The following is a 15,745-nucleotide window of genomic DNA, read 5'->3' on the forward strand; positions in this document are numbered from 1 at the left end:
TTCGTAGTTTAGTGGTTGGTTTTTTCAATAATTTCTAAAAGTAAATTCAGTAAATCAAATATAATTATAACACTCCTCAATGTATTGTACTTTAATCCTTGAATGCATTAAATGAAACTAAATTGTCTCCCATTCTCTGAAAGACTAGTTATCAATAAAAGGATGGTAATGTGTGGTGACACATTTTCGCAAATGAAGGGTCCAGTATTAAGATTGCTTCCTTATAGTATTTATATTTACCAAATTCAATCATAGGCCACAGGCACAACAAATCAATCATTCCAGTTTGAATTACCTGTTCCTCAAATTTCACATTTACCTCAAAATCACAATACTCTTTTCCTCTATAATGAGATAGTGTCTCTTCTTTCCGAGGAAGAAGAAAAAAAAAGAACCTGAGGACATCATAATCAAGAAAAATAAAATCTTTCAACACCATTCAGGAGATGAGGATATCAATTACTTAGACCTTCTCAACATATTCACCATACCATCAGTAAGTATTCAATCAACTCATGAAATCATTCAGAAAGTGGAAGTGAAATAACAAGCCTATTCATCAGAAATTCAATGGAAGTTGTCGGAACATTCTTGTATCAAGAACTCCGGTTGAAAAATACTATAAGCGGAGTGAAAAATATTTACCACTCTCAGTTGATACTATTTTCCTAAATTTATATTGTATCTTGAAAGATCTACTTATTTCGACGAAATAAATATAAAATTTATTAAAAAATATATCTTAAAAAGTGGGCTTTGTTCATTTTTTAATTGCAAAATAATTAGATTTATTCTAAAAAGTTGATTTCAATTTTGATTTCATGAACTATTATATATCTTATGAAAATATTTGTTGTATCTGGTTATAATTTATAATTTGAGCATTTAATTATTAAATACAAACACCTTTTGCTTCATTTTTGTTGGGTGCGAATGCAGAAAACTGCTGATCAAATAAACTTTTTAGATACATTTGAAGTATCATTTACTTTGTACTGATGAAATAAACTTTTTAGATACATTTGAAGTATCATTTACTTTGTACTGTATTAATATGTTCACACCTTAAATTCAAACAAAACTATTTAAACAAGGTATATATATGCTTATCTATGCATTGTAAATATATGTGATATTGAAAAAATATATTTTTTGGTTATTACCTTATATATAAGTCGATTCTGTTATCTTTTGATACTTACATGCGGAAATGTAAAACTTTTTATTTTTTCATCAGGATTGTAGAAGTGCTTGTAGCAATTTTACTATGTATATTAAATATACATGATAGCTATAGATATGAATTAGCACCTTTCTCTATATCTATATTTTCTTGTGTTGTATCTTGTACAAGATCCTTAGGGGTTACGTCAATATTTATTGCTATATTTCGTTCTATATGAATGTTTTAGATGAAATGAAAATGAGATTGTTAGATTTTTCATAGAAATCCAGATTTTGTAGGTAGCGCAAATAAGGAGAAAACTTTTTCTGGAGGTCAGTATTTATATATCCTTAGCATTTATGACTTAACGAAATGTTCTCAAGATCAAATATTTAGAGGTAAGAAACAAAGACATACCCTTACATTACAAATTGTAAATTTATGTATGCTCTTATTGATCCTTTATGATCCACACTCATAAATAAAATGAGTGAGGAGATTACTCATAGCTCTGTACGTGATGTATACTTTTTAGAACAGTTATTTCAGTAATAATATTTATAAGCATTTTACATATTATACATAGATATACAAGCTACTAAAAACAGGGTTTTTTTTTGTCGGAGCTTCCCTACACTATTGAAAGCTATTTAATTTCCCTTGATATCTATATGTATCGAGTTGTAACGTTTAAAAAACATTTTTGAAATTTTGAAGAAATTTATCATTCATATCCAATTTTCTATTTTTATTGCTTCAAAAAAAAAAAAATGGGTTGCAATAAGTCGACAACAACTTTAAGTTTGATAAATATTTATAAAGTGTAGTACTGCATGATCAATAATTGACTATCTTTTAGTTTTAACCAGAAATATTTAGAAATGTAAATTATATTATAGTTTTCGTTTTCATTTCTTATGTGAAATTAGTTATTTTTAAAAAAAAGCTAATTTTTAAATCAAATACAATAAAGTCAAAAGGACTTTTTGAAAAAATAATTTTTCTAGAACTACAAAAGAACTGTCATAAATATATTTATATTATCCCTTAAAAAAGGACTTTCCTATCAAAAAAGATAATAACTATGAAAAAGCTGTACCTACGTGTATCGCGTATATTACAACACCTTTTTAGAATTAACAATTAATTTAAAAAATAGGGATTGCTATTAATATTTTTATTCACATTTTTAAAACTTTTTTACTTTTTATAAATATTTCTTATTGAAACTTTAGGATCGTTTATCAATAATTCAGTAATACAATTTTATTTTTATAAACATTTCACAAACCTAGAGTTGTTGTCGACTTATTCTAGCTCAAACTTTTTTGAGCAAATATAGAAATTGAAAATTGGACATATTTGTTCAATTTGACCCCCTTTGCCCTTTTTTACAATGACCAATCCCTTTCAAACTGCATTACAACTACCAAGTACTACATTATCTGAAATTTGGTTTCATTTATTCTCGAAGGTTACCATGTGAACATCCTAATTTCTTGTAGGATAAGGATTGGCCTACCTCTCCAACATTCCCTGAATTGATCTTCGTGGATTTTGTCGATTTTTTTCACAGACAGCCTTGATCAATCTTGGAATTCTTACAGTTTTGGTTGTTCCACTCCCTGACCTTCTATCATACTACTTAATTCTATTCTCCAATCGCTTTTGCACCTGTAAACATTTTTCCAATTGACCTTAGGACTTTTTTAGATTTACTTGGAAGTTTGCCCAGCTTTTAATAGAGTTATAATCTGTTCCCTTTGGGATGTTTCCATTTTTTTGCAAAAAAATATATGTTTCACAGCAATTATAAAATTGTAATGTTTTGTTAACATATATTTTTGGGGGGAAAATATATTTAACAACAAAACTTCTCAGATATTTATTTTATGCAATATAAGTCTTTAAAATATGGGATTATTTTAAAAAGCAGGTACATATGTATAAAGTTATATTTTACATTTTATAGCATTTATTCAGGCATAATAATTATCCTTGTGTTTTTAGCAATCATATACCTACAAACAAAACATAAACATACATTTGTATCATTATGAAAAAGTTTGTGCTGGTAAGAGATTTATGGTATCAAAGTAAGTTTTTATGATCCCTCATTCATTCTTCCTATCTTTGTTGTAGGCAAAGTACATGTATAAAGGTATAAACACAGAAAAAAATATACTTTTGCTCAGGATTTCCTTAAATACAGGATAATATTAAGGAAAAATAAATGCAATCAGAGATATCTTTAAGATAAAAGCAAGAACTGATGACAAATCATTTTCTCAAATTGCTTTCGCAATATTTTACTTTAAAAATACGTTATCCCTTAAAATTTATATATTCTATATTTATTTATTTTGACTCAGCTTCATACGTAGGTCATACAATGTCTGATCCTCAACCATTATTATTATTATTGTACCTGGATTATGTAGGTACATTATATGAAGCTGGCTATATCTTTGTCATAAAGAAGGAGAATTTATATTATGGGGTTTATTTTTATGTCTTTTATGACGATATCTAGAGTCCTTTTTTCAGATTTATTGAATCAGAAAAGAAAATCGTTTAATGATATTTTATTATAATACATTTTTTATTGTCTTCTTTGCCATGGAATATACATCGTTAGAATGATTTACATAGATGGATAAATTATGAGAGCAGGGAATTTATACAAAAGAGCTTTGAACTACAACAAAATAAGTAACTTTTTAAGGATATTGAACGAGTTATTTGACTTTTGTATTCGAACTGTGCATCATTTTTGATTAAGTAATATTCATATTTAATGCGGCGTTACCTCGCATACACAAAAATTGCCTATTTATTTTTTTGTCAGCAATCGATTCTCTCCTCTTACTTGATACATCATGGCTTTTTCATAATTCATTATTTTTGATAACTAAACAAAGTAATAAGTTATATCACTTATGCTCTGTTTCCAAAAATTAGAAATACAATTTCTTGTTGATACACGTCGCATTTATATATATATATATATTGGCCATTTTATTATTTCTATGAAGATATTTTGGCTATCACAGAGAAATAAAAATATATAGTTACACTTTTAATAAAATCTTAAAAATTAATATTATAATACAATATCGAATAAAATCTAACTAGGGTTTTAATGTTAAGAAACATATAATGTAATTCATTAAAAAAAATTGTAAAGAAATAATATGACAACGATAGTCTGTAAGTACTTAAAAAATAAATAGCAGTTTGTTGTGATTGCCTTATTTGGCAAACTAACAGATGATTTTGTACCTTTTTTCTGTTTTTTTTGGAGGAAATGCTGCATGATACAATAGAAGTGTTAAATCAAATAAAGTTGAAAGTAATTATATTCCAAGTTTAGTAAAAAGTGTTCTCTCAATAAAAATTTTGATAAAATAATTTTTTCAAAAAATTACTACTCTATTTATATCATCTCCATAGGAATGAAAAATCCATAGCCAAAAATTTGTATCTTTTTTCTTCTTTTTTAATAAAAGGTTTATTTTGAACTGATGGATGAGAGCTATCATGTCGTATATATATAAAATATGAAAATACCAACATTTTCAAATTATAATAATCAGATTTGTTTTTTTTTCATCCATGTATCTATGAACGAATACATAGATGTACATTTTACAAATTTATAAATCTGGGTAAAAAATAATATCTCAATTAATTTTTTTCTCCGATAAAAAATTTCAAATAATTATCAATGCTAAATCGATTAATTATGTTTATTATTAACCCAATCAATGCTATACTTAGATTTGAATTTTGGAGTAAAAAGATTTGTGATGGATATACAGGGTGATATCTTTCTTAAAGATTGATTTTAATGACCAGGACAGCTTCTACTGGAGAAGGGGGGATGTAGATTCACACCCACAAGGATTATTAGACTCGAGAAAAATTTGGATTATTTATTTTATGACTGGAAAAGAAAATTTAATGTGGAAAAAATGTCCTTTTTTATTTGTTTCGTGAAAAATGGGATGGTCATTTTCCATAAAAAATAAGTTAACTTATTTTTAAAAAGAAATGAAGACAAGGCTTGGTCTTTTTTTAATAAAAGGTCACTTAAAAAAAAAATAATAAATTATTTTATAAAAACCGCCTTTTAGTAAATATTACTTAAAAATTGGAACAAAGAAAATTAAATATACAAGAAAAATCAAGATTTAACCATTTCTCTCAAATAACTATTTTAGAAGAATAAACAATTTTTCAAAAGTTTCAAAAAGAATTTCCCCCTAAATTGATATTTCCTTTCTACTTTTTCAATAATAGAAAATACCAGAGCAGTTTAAATGACTAAATAACCTTTTTATCTTTCAAAAACAAACTAAAAATGCAAAATGCTGATATTTTTAACATAAGTTTTGAATATGTTTACCCAAATATTCATAAAATTAATTTGAAAATCGAATGGGAATTGAATTCTAAATTAGAAAATAAAGGTATATTTCTTATCGGAGTATCTACATTAGTAACTTTTGGCTAAAAAAATCAAAATTATTATTTTAAGACAATGTATTTAATTTTTTGAATCATTAAATAATTTTGAATACCCTCTACTAAATTATCTTTAATAATGATGATTTTCACGAAATTTTCAACTTATGCGAAAAAATGTTAGAGTTCCCCCATTTTCATCCTACCCTTTTCTTCTCTAAATTTACTAGCCTTTTCTTCTCTTGGCCCTTTAACAATTAAATAAATTTATCTTTTAAGATAAATTCAAAAATGAACTGTATCCTTGAAATATTACAAAGATATCGAGAGTTTTCTGTTAAATTAGTCTTTGTTAAATTATTGTTCAGACTTTCAGTTATCAAATTAGACATTTTTACTCTTTCTGGATATATTCTTTTTGGAGCTATGGGCCCCTAAAAAAAACACGTTTTCTACTTTTAACAAAGATAACTAAAGTTTAAAGATAATAAATACATTACGAAAATGGTTTTGGGATCGTTCAGCTTTGAAATATATTAGTATCCTTTATCCATATCTTCAACAACAAGCGGTTAAAATAGCTTTGAATCTTAAAAGTATCCAAAATAAAATAAAAATTATAGCTTTTTTCTAAAGACCATGAGGATGATACAGAAAAACTAAGACCTATTTGGAATCAAGGGATCAAACCCAACTATTTCGATGTTTTCACATTTTTGCTGTTGAGCAGTGTTAGCCTATATAAATGCAATTCACCGTAGTTTTTTTTTCGTTCAATAATATGAACAAGGCCCAAGTATGAAGCGTCATCTAGCGGTATATATAATTATTTTAATTTGCATGTACCCCATTTTAACCTTTAGAGTAGAAGGTTTGTAATTTATATCCACATCCCTAGTGTTGTGTCGCCCCTTATAGATGTGGTATTTTTCCTTTTAATTATAATTATTCGGTTATATAATATAATAGATAATATAGATATCTAAGTAAAATTATAATATCATTTTATTATTTAGCATTATAATGAAAACATAAATATTTTTTAAAGGTATCTGCAATACTCCAAATAAATATCTTATTTGGCTTAATAAACCATCAACTTATTTAGGGAAAAAATCAAGAACTGACAGTCAAGGTGGGTTCCTAAGGACTGACAGTACTAAGGAACAGTAGAACAGGTACTCAGACTGGACTGGGCCGAATAAATAAGGATCGATACAACACATCACGTAGTCTTGTATGTTATTGTTTCACTTTTTAATATGAGACTATTATTTTAATGCGGACTGTTTGAGATTGTCAATGATAATAACTAATATATTGTACTTTCGTGTCTTAATAAATTGTAGGTTTTATTAAGACAATCGTGATGTGAAAAGACGTACAGCATATAGTGAAACCTAAATTATATCGAGTAAGGACTGAAGAGAGTATAACTGAGTGTATACTTTTAGCTAGAGGGAACAATACGAGGTAGATCTAACAAAAAAAAACAAAAAAACATGGGAACAATTTAAGTACTTTATATATTGATACTCACTAGTATCATCGGGTATGCAATATAATATTGGATTTCTAATCATTGCCTGCTTCCTTCAGATTCCCTTTTGTTAATGTATGGGTAGCTCATTTACATTTTTCGATATAAAGATGTTTTGTTTTATTACAGCTTCTTTGTACTATTGGTAATCTTAGACAGAAATGATAGATATATATATATGCTGGATATAGATGTGGAATGAACTTGTAATAAGGATATACAATATATTATTATACAAAAATAATAGGCAGTGACAATGCTTATATAGGAAAGGAACTATTAAGCTAGACAATCCTCGAATCAATCCATATTTATGTGTCTATATCACTGGTTCTCAAAGTATTCTATATTGACCTTTAAGTCTCGATATAGAGCTTTCAGGGATCTATGTTAGCAAAAGAAAAAATTGGGGGTCTACATACATATTTAAGCAGGTTACGAAATTACACAAAATGTAAATTTTAATTGGAAATTATTTTTTGATTTGTTTCGTCCCAATCCCAATATGTACTTAGATTTTATGTTTCTTCGATATATTTTTTTCTCTTTCCTCTAGTATTACAATTAGAAAATTTAAAAAGAACCCTATCAAAATGAGAAGCAGAGTCTAAGCTGACAATAAAAATAATAAGTTTAAGAAAATTCAATAGTGGATCTACGGAAAATAAACAGTCGACAGTGGTTTGTGGGGGGAAAAAAAATTAGGAACCTCTGCTCTATATAAATAAAATAAGGGATACAAGTTTACCGGGCTTTATAAAATATAATAAATAGGTGACGTTTCAAAATCTATAAGTAAAAAGGAGATGTGTGTGAAGAAAAAACTAGGTATATCGATCAGAAAAGGAAAAATGGTTGTTGATGTGTGTGCTCTTTCTTCTTTTTTGTTCATTATTTAATAAATCGTGGTGTGTGAACATCTTCTTCTAAAATAGTGGGGAATGCTCGGTCGGACAGAAGAACCTCTACTTCAAAATTTCAACCAAATTTCAAATCCCAACCATTTATAAGCTGTTTTAATATTTAAGAAAAAAAACAATATATGAGAGTCATGTTTGTGTAAAAGTGATTACACTGTTCGGTTGAAAATGATAACGGTGGATCCCTGCAAAAACACTCCTGTCGCGTACCTCCTTTGTGTAACAGTTGGCTAACAGATAGTTTATAGTTTATGTGTGTTGTGGTAATATTGTATGTTAAGATTTGGATTTGTGAATGCGCGAGAAATGGGGGAGGGGGGGCAAATCATTCAGACTGATGTTGGCATCAGAGACATTCTTAAGAACAACCTTAACTGGATGCTGGACGAGTTTAGCCCTATTTTCCGAACTTCAAAAACGACAACCCAATAAAGGAGTTCACGAGGGATCCCTTCGGCTTTCGAGTCGACAACTTCCTGAAGGAAGCAAAAGACATCGAAGACAAGTTTCTTGACCTGGTGAGTGACTCCGGAGCAAAGGCTATTTTTTAGAATAAAATCCTGAAGGCATTCTGGGCCACAATGCATGGTTCGTATCCTTGCGTTGCTGTAGCGGCGCTCACATGACTGGTTGCATTTCCCTCCACATACCAGTGGTATTCGGCATTTTCTAGTAAGATTGAGATCAAAATCAAATCTCTAAATCGTCTGATTGAAGCTAAAACGGAATTTTGGGGGGTCATTTCAAGGGTGTGGAACCGAACATTGAGGCATTAGTCAAGGTGAAACAAATGCAAGAGTATTTTATTTCCATGTGATAACCATGAGTAAATCGCCTATATTGCAGAACTTTATAAAGTCATCCTCATCGCTGGTTATATAACAAGATGCTGGAGAGAAATGAAAGTAAGTTTTCTGCCAAAACCAGGTAAAAAAGATTACAGTCTGGCCACATCCTCTAAACTGATCATTCTTTACAACTTTATGTTTAAAGGACTTGAGCGGATTTTACACTGGGAAGTTGACGAAGTCATTCCAACACTCAACTCACAACATGCATATACAAAGCTCAATCAACTGAGACGGTCCTTTTTCAAGTAACTGAAACCATAGAAAAATCCATCTATCAACAACAATGTACACTTGTTGTCAGTTTTGATTGCACAGGTGCATTTGATTATATACAATTTTATTCAGCTGATGTAGTAATGAAGAAACAATGTATTCCAGAATGTATCAGATCCTGGTACAAAAATCTACTAAGTGCCCGTACGGTCACAGCCAAGCTTAAAAGTGAAGAAGTTTGTGTCAATGCAATGCAAAGGGCAATCAATCCTGTTATTGAATGGCGAAAAGGAAATTGTCTTACTTTTAACCAATCGCTGGTTGTTTGGAATATGATTAGATCAGAATACTTTCTACATTTAAAAAATGGCAAATCAATGTCTTTGCCTACACAGACGACATCCTCCTTTTTATTAGTGGAAAACATCCTCACCTGGACAGAGCATTTGAAGAAAAAAAAAACCTCCAAGTGTTCTTAGATAAGGAATATGGTCAAGGCAATCATAGGACAAAGATGGGGACTGACCTCAGACCAAGCTATCTGGTTGTATGAAGCTATGATCAGACCTATCATTTCCTATGGGTGTTTTACAGGGGACATGCAATCACTTCAAAGATAAGTGCAAGAAAATTATTAAACAGCATTCAAGGGAAAGCACTCTTGGGAATTACAATATATTTGGCTACGCAGACGACATCCTCCTTTTTATTAGTGGAAAACATCCCCACACCCTTGTCAATGCAATGAAGAAAAAAAATATATATTTTTACATAAAATTTTAGTGTGAACTAGGTTTTAGAATCTGCTGTAGTAGCACAAATACCCCGTTGCCTTATATTTGTACAATTTTATTTTATGTTTGTATGGCAAGCAGTAATAAATATTCAACTAAATAACCGTTAGTAAAAAAATAATTATTTGCCAACAAAAATGAAAGGGCATAATTTAAAAAAAGGGAAAATGTTTATTTACGTAGCAAACACTGTATGGGTAAAATCAAATTTGTCAAAGATCGATGCTGCGGTGAGAAACGGAGAGACATGACTAGAATTGTTTAAAATTTACCAGTAATAAAATAAAAGGAACCGAAAATTAACGTGGTAGTCCTTAAAATTTGAGGAATGTTTGGGAGGAAGCAGCTTAGTTATCATGACGTTTGATTCAATCAGCTATGAGAGGAACACTTATTTAAACACAAATCCCTACGTGTTTATATCAATGACATATAGCCAAGAACTAGTCGGATGTCGATTTTCAATTTATGAGTCCAAAGAGGACTTATACTTATAACTCCCCCAACAATTCGTCAATGTTACTCTCCGTCTTTCAAGAGCAGACACACTAGTGATTAATTTATACTTAGATGTTCTCTCTTCAAGAATTAAAGAATCATCATTATAAACCAGAAAAATTTCTACTCGCGTTTAGGTCATATTTTATACAACTCTAACCATTACTCATGAGTAGATATGTAAAAATTGCTGAAATCCCTATGGGCTTATATTTAAAAAAATGTATGCTACATAGCATTTGTACTCTTATTATTTAATCTGTTAAAAAAATACTAAATATAGGTGTGTGTAAAATATTTATAGTTTCAGTTGACAATCTGGATATACTAAAGGTATATTGTTGTTTTTTATTTGCAACTACGGTACAGTTGCAACATTTGAGGGATCGTATCTAAATCCCATTCGTGTAAAAGTACAGATCGGTATAATCTTTCAATAGATTCCAAAAACCGTAAACATATGTTTGTATGTTGCTTTTAATTTTGGTGCGGCAGAGTTAATTGAACCAAACACAAAAATTTTTGCAACTGTCTCCCATCTCTCCTACATTTAATTCATGTGTAAATCTTATTATGACACTTTTACTTTATCATAGACCATAATTCGATTACTTATTAGGAATACATTTGGTTTCATTCTACAAACAAAATTAACAAGGTTTTTAATCTATTTAGACAGTCCCTTTATTTAATATGACTTTCTTGGATAAATGTATTTTTTTTATCCCTCAATTAAGTTTGACATTAAGTTGAAAGGGAGTTGTATCATTTTTGATGGAGTAATGTTCATATTTAAACTTTATTTTGGTTTTTTTGTAGAGAAAAAATAAACTAGATCGTATCACTACAAAATGAAGTATGAATATTTACATATTAATATACTCAACTCTTTATTTATTATACCTCCACAATGACTATACGGATAATTAACAAATCAAATAATGCGTCTTGAAGAGAAGATTCTTCATTCATTTTACAAGTTAAAAAAAAAGGAATAGATTAGAAAATCCACTTTTTGAAGAAAAAAAAATATATCGTGAAAATTCAAGAAATCATTTTTTAAAAGGTGTATATCGGTAACTTAGAGAGACAACAGAGATCACAGAAAAGATTAATACAGGGAGGTTGTGTAGTTCATTATACATTAATATTAAAGTATTTCCAACGCCCTATGACACAAAAAAAGTTATCGCTAACCCAACATAATTAAGTAAATATTAATCACGTGGTCTTTGTTTTACCACTTGGTTTATAGCATTGGAGATAAATAATTAATTAATGAGAGCACTAATATCTAGCAGGACGCAGGTCACAAACATAATGAAAAATCATGAAAATATTTCTAACATTGTATCAATAAAGTTTGTCAAACATTAATTAATATTATTCATATTCAAGTTAAATGATAACGAGTATCATATGTAGAAATATTAATATTTCTTTTTTTTACTTTTAGGTGATAAAAACCATCAATAAATAGTGGGAAGATGGAAGATGATGGGCCACTTGGAGTAAAAATTTCGTTACAAAGAGGACACTATATTAATAAGCAAATCTCGCCATCTATGAACTAGATTAATGTATAAATTTGTATTTTATTTTTTGTTGATTTACACTATCTTTATGGCAAGTTTGGAATTTCTAAATTTTTAGACTTGAAGCTTTTTAATCATGCATGTTTTTTTAGGATAATGTAACTTGTCACTAATTACAATGAATGAGGAATTATCATGAATTTTCAAAGACTCATATTTTTAACACTTAGTACAATGACAATCACCATGCCTTTGAGTACAAAGGAACAAGATGACAATGTCCAAATGAAGAGTCAGAGATTTGGAAGTGATGAAAGAACTACGAGAACATATGGCTTCTCTGAGAGTCCAACAACATTGACTTTCTTTTCTACACGAAAAGTGCGTCATCGGAGAAGTCGAGGAAAATATTCAATGAAGGAAGAGATTGTCCGAAGGGTAGAGGCTGTTCATCCATGTGGTCTTGCCAAAACCGCTGTCAAAGTTACATTTCCTGGTATGAAATCCGAGGTTCTGGTTTCCTTCCTTGGATATAAAGAACCAGATTTGATTCATGTGAATAGGTGTAAAGGGCGGTGTGGAAACTCTCCAGATATTGCGTGTGTCCCCATTAGACGAAAAATGAAAAAAATTCGAATGCATCTCCGAACACATGTCATTGGCTCTGATAAAAAGAAAGATAAATATCGGGAATTAATCCTTGAAGAACACGAGGAATGCAGCTGTACCTGTTTGACACTAAACCCTTCACATTGTCTAAATCCTTCTCTATTCTCGAATGAAACTTGTTCCTGCCAGTGTGACAACTCCCTTTATCAAAGAGAAAGGTTAGACTGTGAAGCTCGTTCACAGGATATGAAATGGGATCCTGGATCATGCTCCTGCCGTAAAAAAACTGACATTCAAAATTTGTCTAGAATTAATCCGGAACAAACCGTTCAGACTCGTCCTCAGGGAGATGCTCGCTATAACGACGTACACGACTCTACCTCATTCTATCATAATAATGAAATTGCATTGGATTCTCGTTGTGCTCATTGTCTAGACTGCATGAATAAAGCTGGTATATTATCAGTGTATAGAAACCAGGGATCCCCCTTATTTGAATCATGGACTCTTCTTGGAGTATGTGGCACTCTCATTGGGATTTTATTTTCTACAACTTTGTATTATTGGAGGAAGAGCAAGAAATTATTAAAGTCCTTGAGTGGAAAGAAGGAAGAAGGCATAGAAGATATTTTGTGCTCTACTAATCTAGGAAACAATACCATATCACAACTACCATGCTCTTCCACACTCCTTTCTGAACATGAAATCAACTATGACCATAACGGAGACGGAAACACGACTTCCAATATTAACGATATTTACTTCAATAACTCTTCAACTCATCTACAAATGAATAATAACAATACACTCAATCTAAACAATGGAAGATGTAAAGGAAATTCTCCTTCGAAACATAACAATACGTCATCCACTCTCGTTGCTACAGTGGAGGACTTTCGAAATGGGAAGGGATCATCATCAGAATGTAGAAGAAAAAATTATTCATCTCAAAGTAAGAAAGAGAGAGTACGCCACACTTGATCTCCTTCCCTTCTATTCACAATATCATTGATATAATTTCTTTCATTTCAACAGCTGTCGAACAATGATTTTTTAAGGAAACATTATTCATAATAACTAATACGTTTACTTGATATTCCCGTTCGAATGACGTCATCTCCATATACCTATTATATTAAAACTAAAAGTGTATTTCTTTCAAATATACATCAATTTTGCATGTATTCTTCATTTTTCTAAAAATAAATGCCAAATATATCATAATTCATAATTGTAATTACTTTTCAATATGATAGACAAATGTTTATATATCGATGTAACTTACAAACAAATGTATTTTTTAATAATGAACATACCATATATCTCTATACCTATATATATATACAAAAAATTACTTATACATATTTAATTTGTCTGATATTTATTTTGAGCCGAATAAAGAAAATATAAAATAGAAAGAATATATAATTATGTTTTAAAGTTTACAAAATAACTAAAAGATATTTTTAATTGTTCTTTAACAGATTAAGCATCGCTATCATGGGATTACAAAAAACTTCTTATTTTTAACAAAGATAATATTTTGTGTAAAATGTAACTATTTCAGAACTAAAGTGATTTTAATGGAAAGTAATCCTTAATAGAGTAAGTTATTACGTTCGCCAATAAACTTGGGGTTTTACCTAGGTTTCCTTGTTTGTAATCAGTATTACTAAAAAAGTTAGAGATCGATTTTGGTGATACTTTGTAAGAAGGTTATATATTCTAACAGTATGATCCCATTAAATTGTAAGAGGTCAAATTCATAGGTCAAGATCATCCAAAATGTTAAAATTGTACATAACTTTGGTATAATATTGATATTGAATAAATATTATCAGAATTGATACCGAAAAGGGAATATCGATATGGGGAGTGAAGCGATAGGGAAAATATATTTATATATACATAAGTAATAAATTGTCTTATTAATTTGTTTAATATGATACTACAGGAAATTATCTCAAATTGTTTCACACTTAAACAATAAAGTAACAAATAAAAGACAGGAAAACTTCCAAGTTTTTGAGTGTTTTAGATTCAATGAAGCCCAAAAGGTGATGCAAAATTGGCCCGCCGATGACGTAACCCATCAAGTTTTTGACCCTCGCCCATCTCTTTTAAACAACACCTAGTAAAAAAGACTTGTCGAATTGATGTGTCATCCACTGTACAGCCCTGACTTGCCACCCAATGACTTCTTTTTATTCCTGCACATCAAGAAAAAAATGCATGAAAGCTTTAGGTGGAAGGAGAGTGATTGAAGAAAAAAGATGGAGGAACAAAGAAAGAAGAAGGAAATTAGTCCTTAATTCATGATCCTCAGATGATTAAAATCACTTATTAATTACTAGGATCAGCACCTAACACTTCTAAAATACACTTATAGTTTCACCAAGGAATAGAGACGATTTTTAATATTACTAACGAAATCTATTCTCCCTTTAACAAAAAAAATTTAATGAAGAGAAGAAAACAAACACGTCTTCACTCTAGCAATACATAAGAATTCCATTATATTTAAATATCTCTCGATCGTGAGGATTTAGGGTCTTCACATGAATATCAATAAACAAATTACAAATTACACTATATGCTTATGATGTAACAAAACTATATAAAAGAACAATTATTTCAATTTATAACAATTATTTCATTGACACTAAATAATAGATTATGTTCCTTTAGAATTGTAAAGCATATTAATATGACATGAACAATAATTAAAATTATTTTGTTATTTATCAAATGTAAGTAATTGTGTAGCTCAAATATGTATTTATTTATGTGCTTCATTGATTTAAGTTTATATTTTTATTTTGTCTTAATAGTTAGGCATTCTAAGTTAGAATATATTTGATAATTTATTAATTTACTAAGATTTACACTTATTACAATTATATACTTTTAAATATCTAGGTATGTTGTAAAAACGTTACATTTTTGCTAACTACTTTTATTGTTTAAAAGCATAGTCAAAAATGTCTTTGCTTCCTTCTATAATGCCGTAGCAGGTATATAGCATCTAAGTCTTAAAAAATCAGCTTAGTGCTAACTTTTCTTATTGTGGACGTTTTTTATTCGATATTTTTATCAATTAAAAAAATATATCTTTAACAAAAAATCCAAAATAATATTTTCACTAATTATAAT

General features: G+C 29.4%; 1 protein-coding gene across 1 annotated transcript in view; it reads left to right on the forward strand.

Moving 5' to 3' along the window:
• Positions 1-14,010, forward strand: part of LOC139904946 (uncharacterized) — a 174,281-nt gene extending 160,271 nt beyond the window's left edge. The window contains exons 2-3 of the mRNA XM_071887171.1: positions 11,905-12,074; positions 12,136-14,010. Of these exons, the coding sequence (XP_071743272.1) occupies positions 12,179-13,573 (1,395 nt within the window). The 5' untranslated portion in view covers positions 11,905-12,074; positions 12,136-12,178 and the 3' untranslated portion in view covers positions 13,574-14,010. The remainder of the gene's footprint in view (positions 1-11,904; positions 12,075-12,135) is intronic.
• The last annotated feature ends 1,735 nt before the right edge of the window (positions 14,011-15,745 follow it).

This window comes from Lepeophtheirus salmonis, chromosome 3 (assembly GCF_016086655.4).
Source record: "Lepeophtheirus salmonis chromosome 3, UVic_Lsal_1.4, whole genome shotgun sequence".
NCBI classification, from domain to species: domain Eukaryota; kingdom Metazoa; phylum Arthropoda; class Copepoda; order Siphonostomatoida; family Caligidae; genus Lepeophtheirus; species Lepeophtheirus salmonis.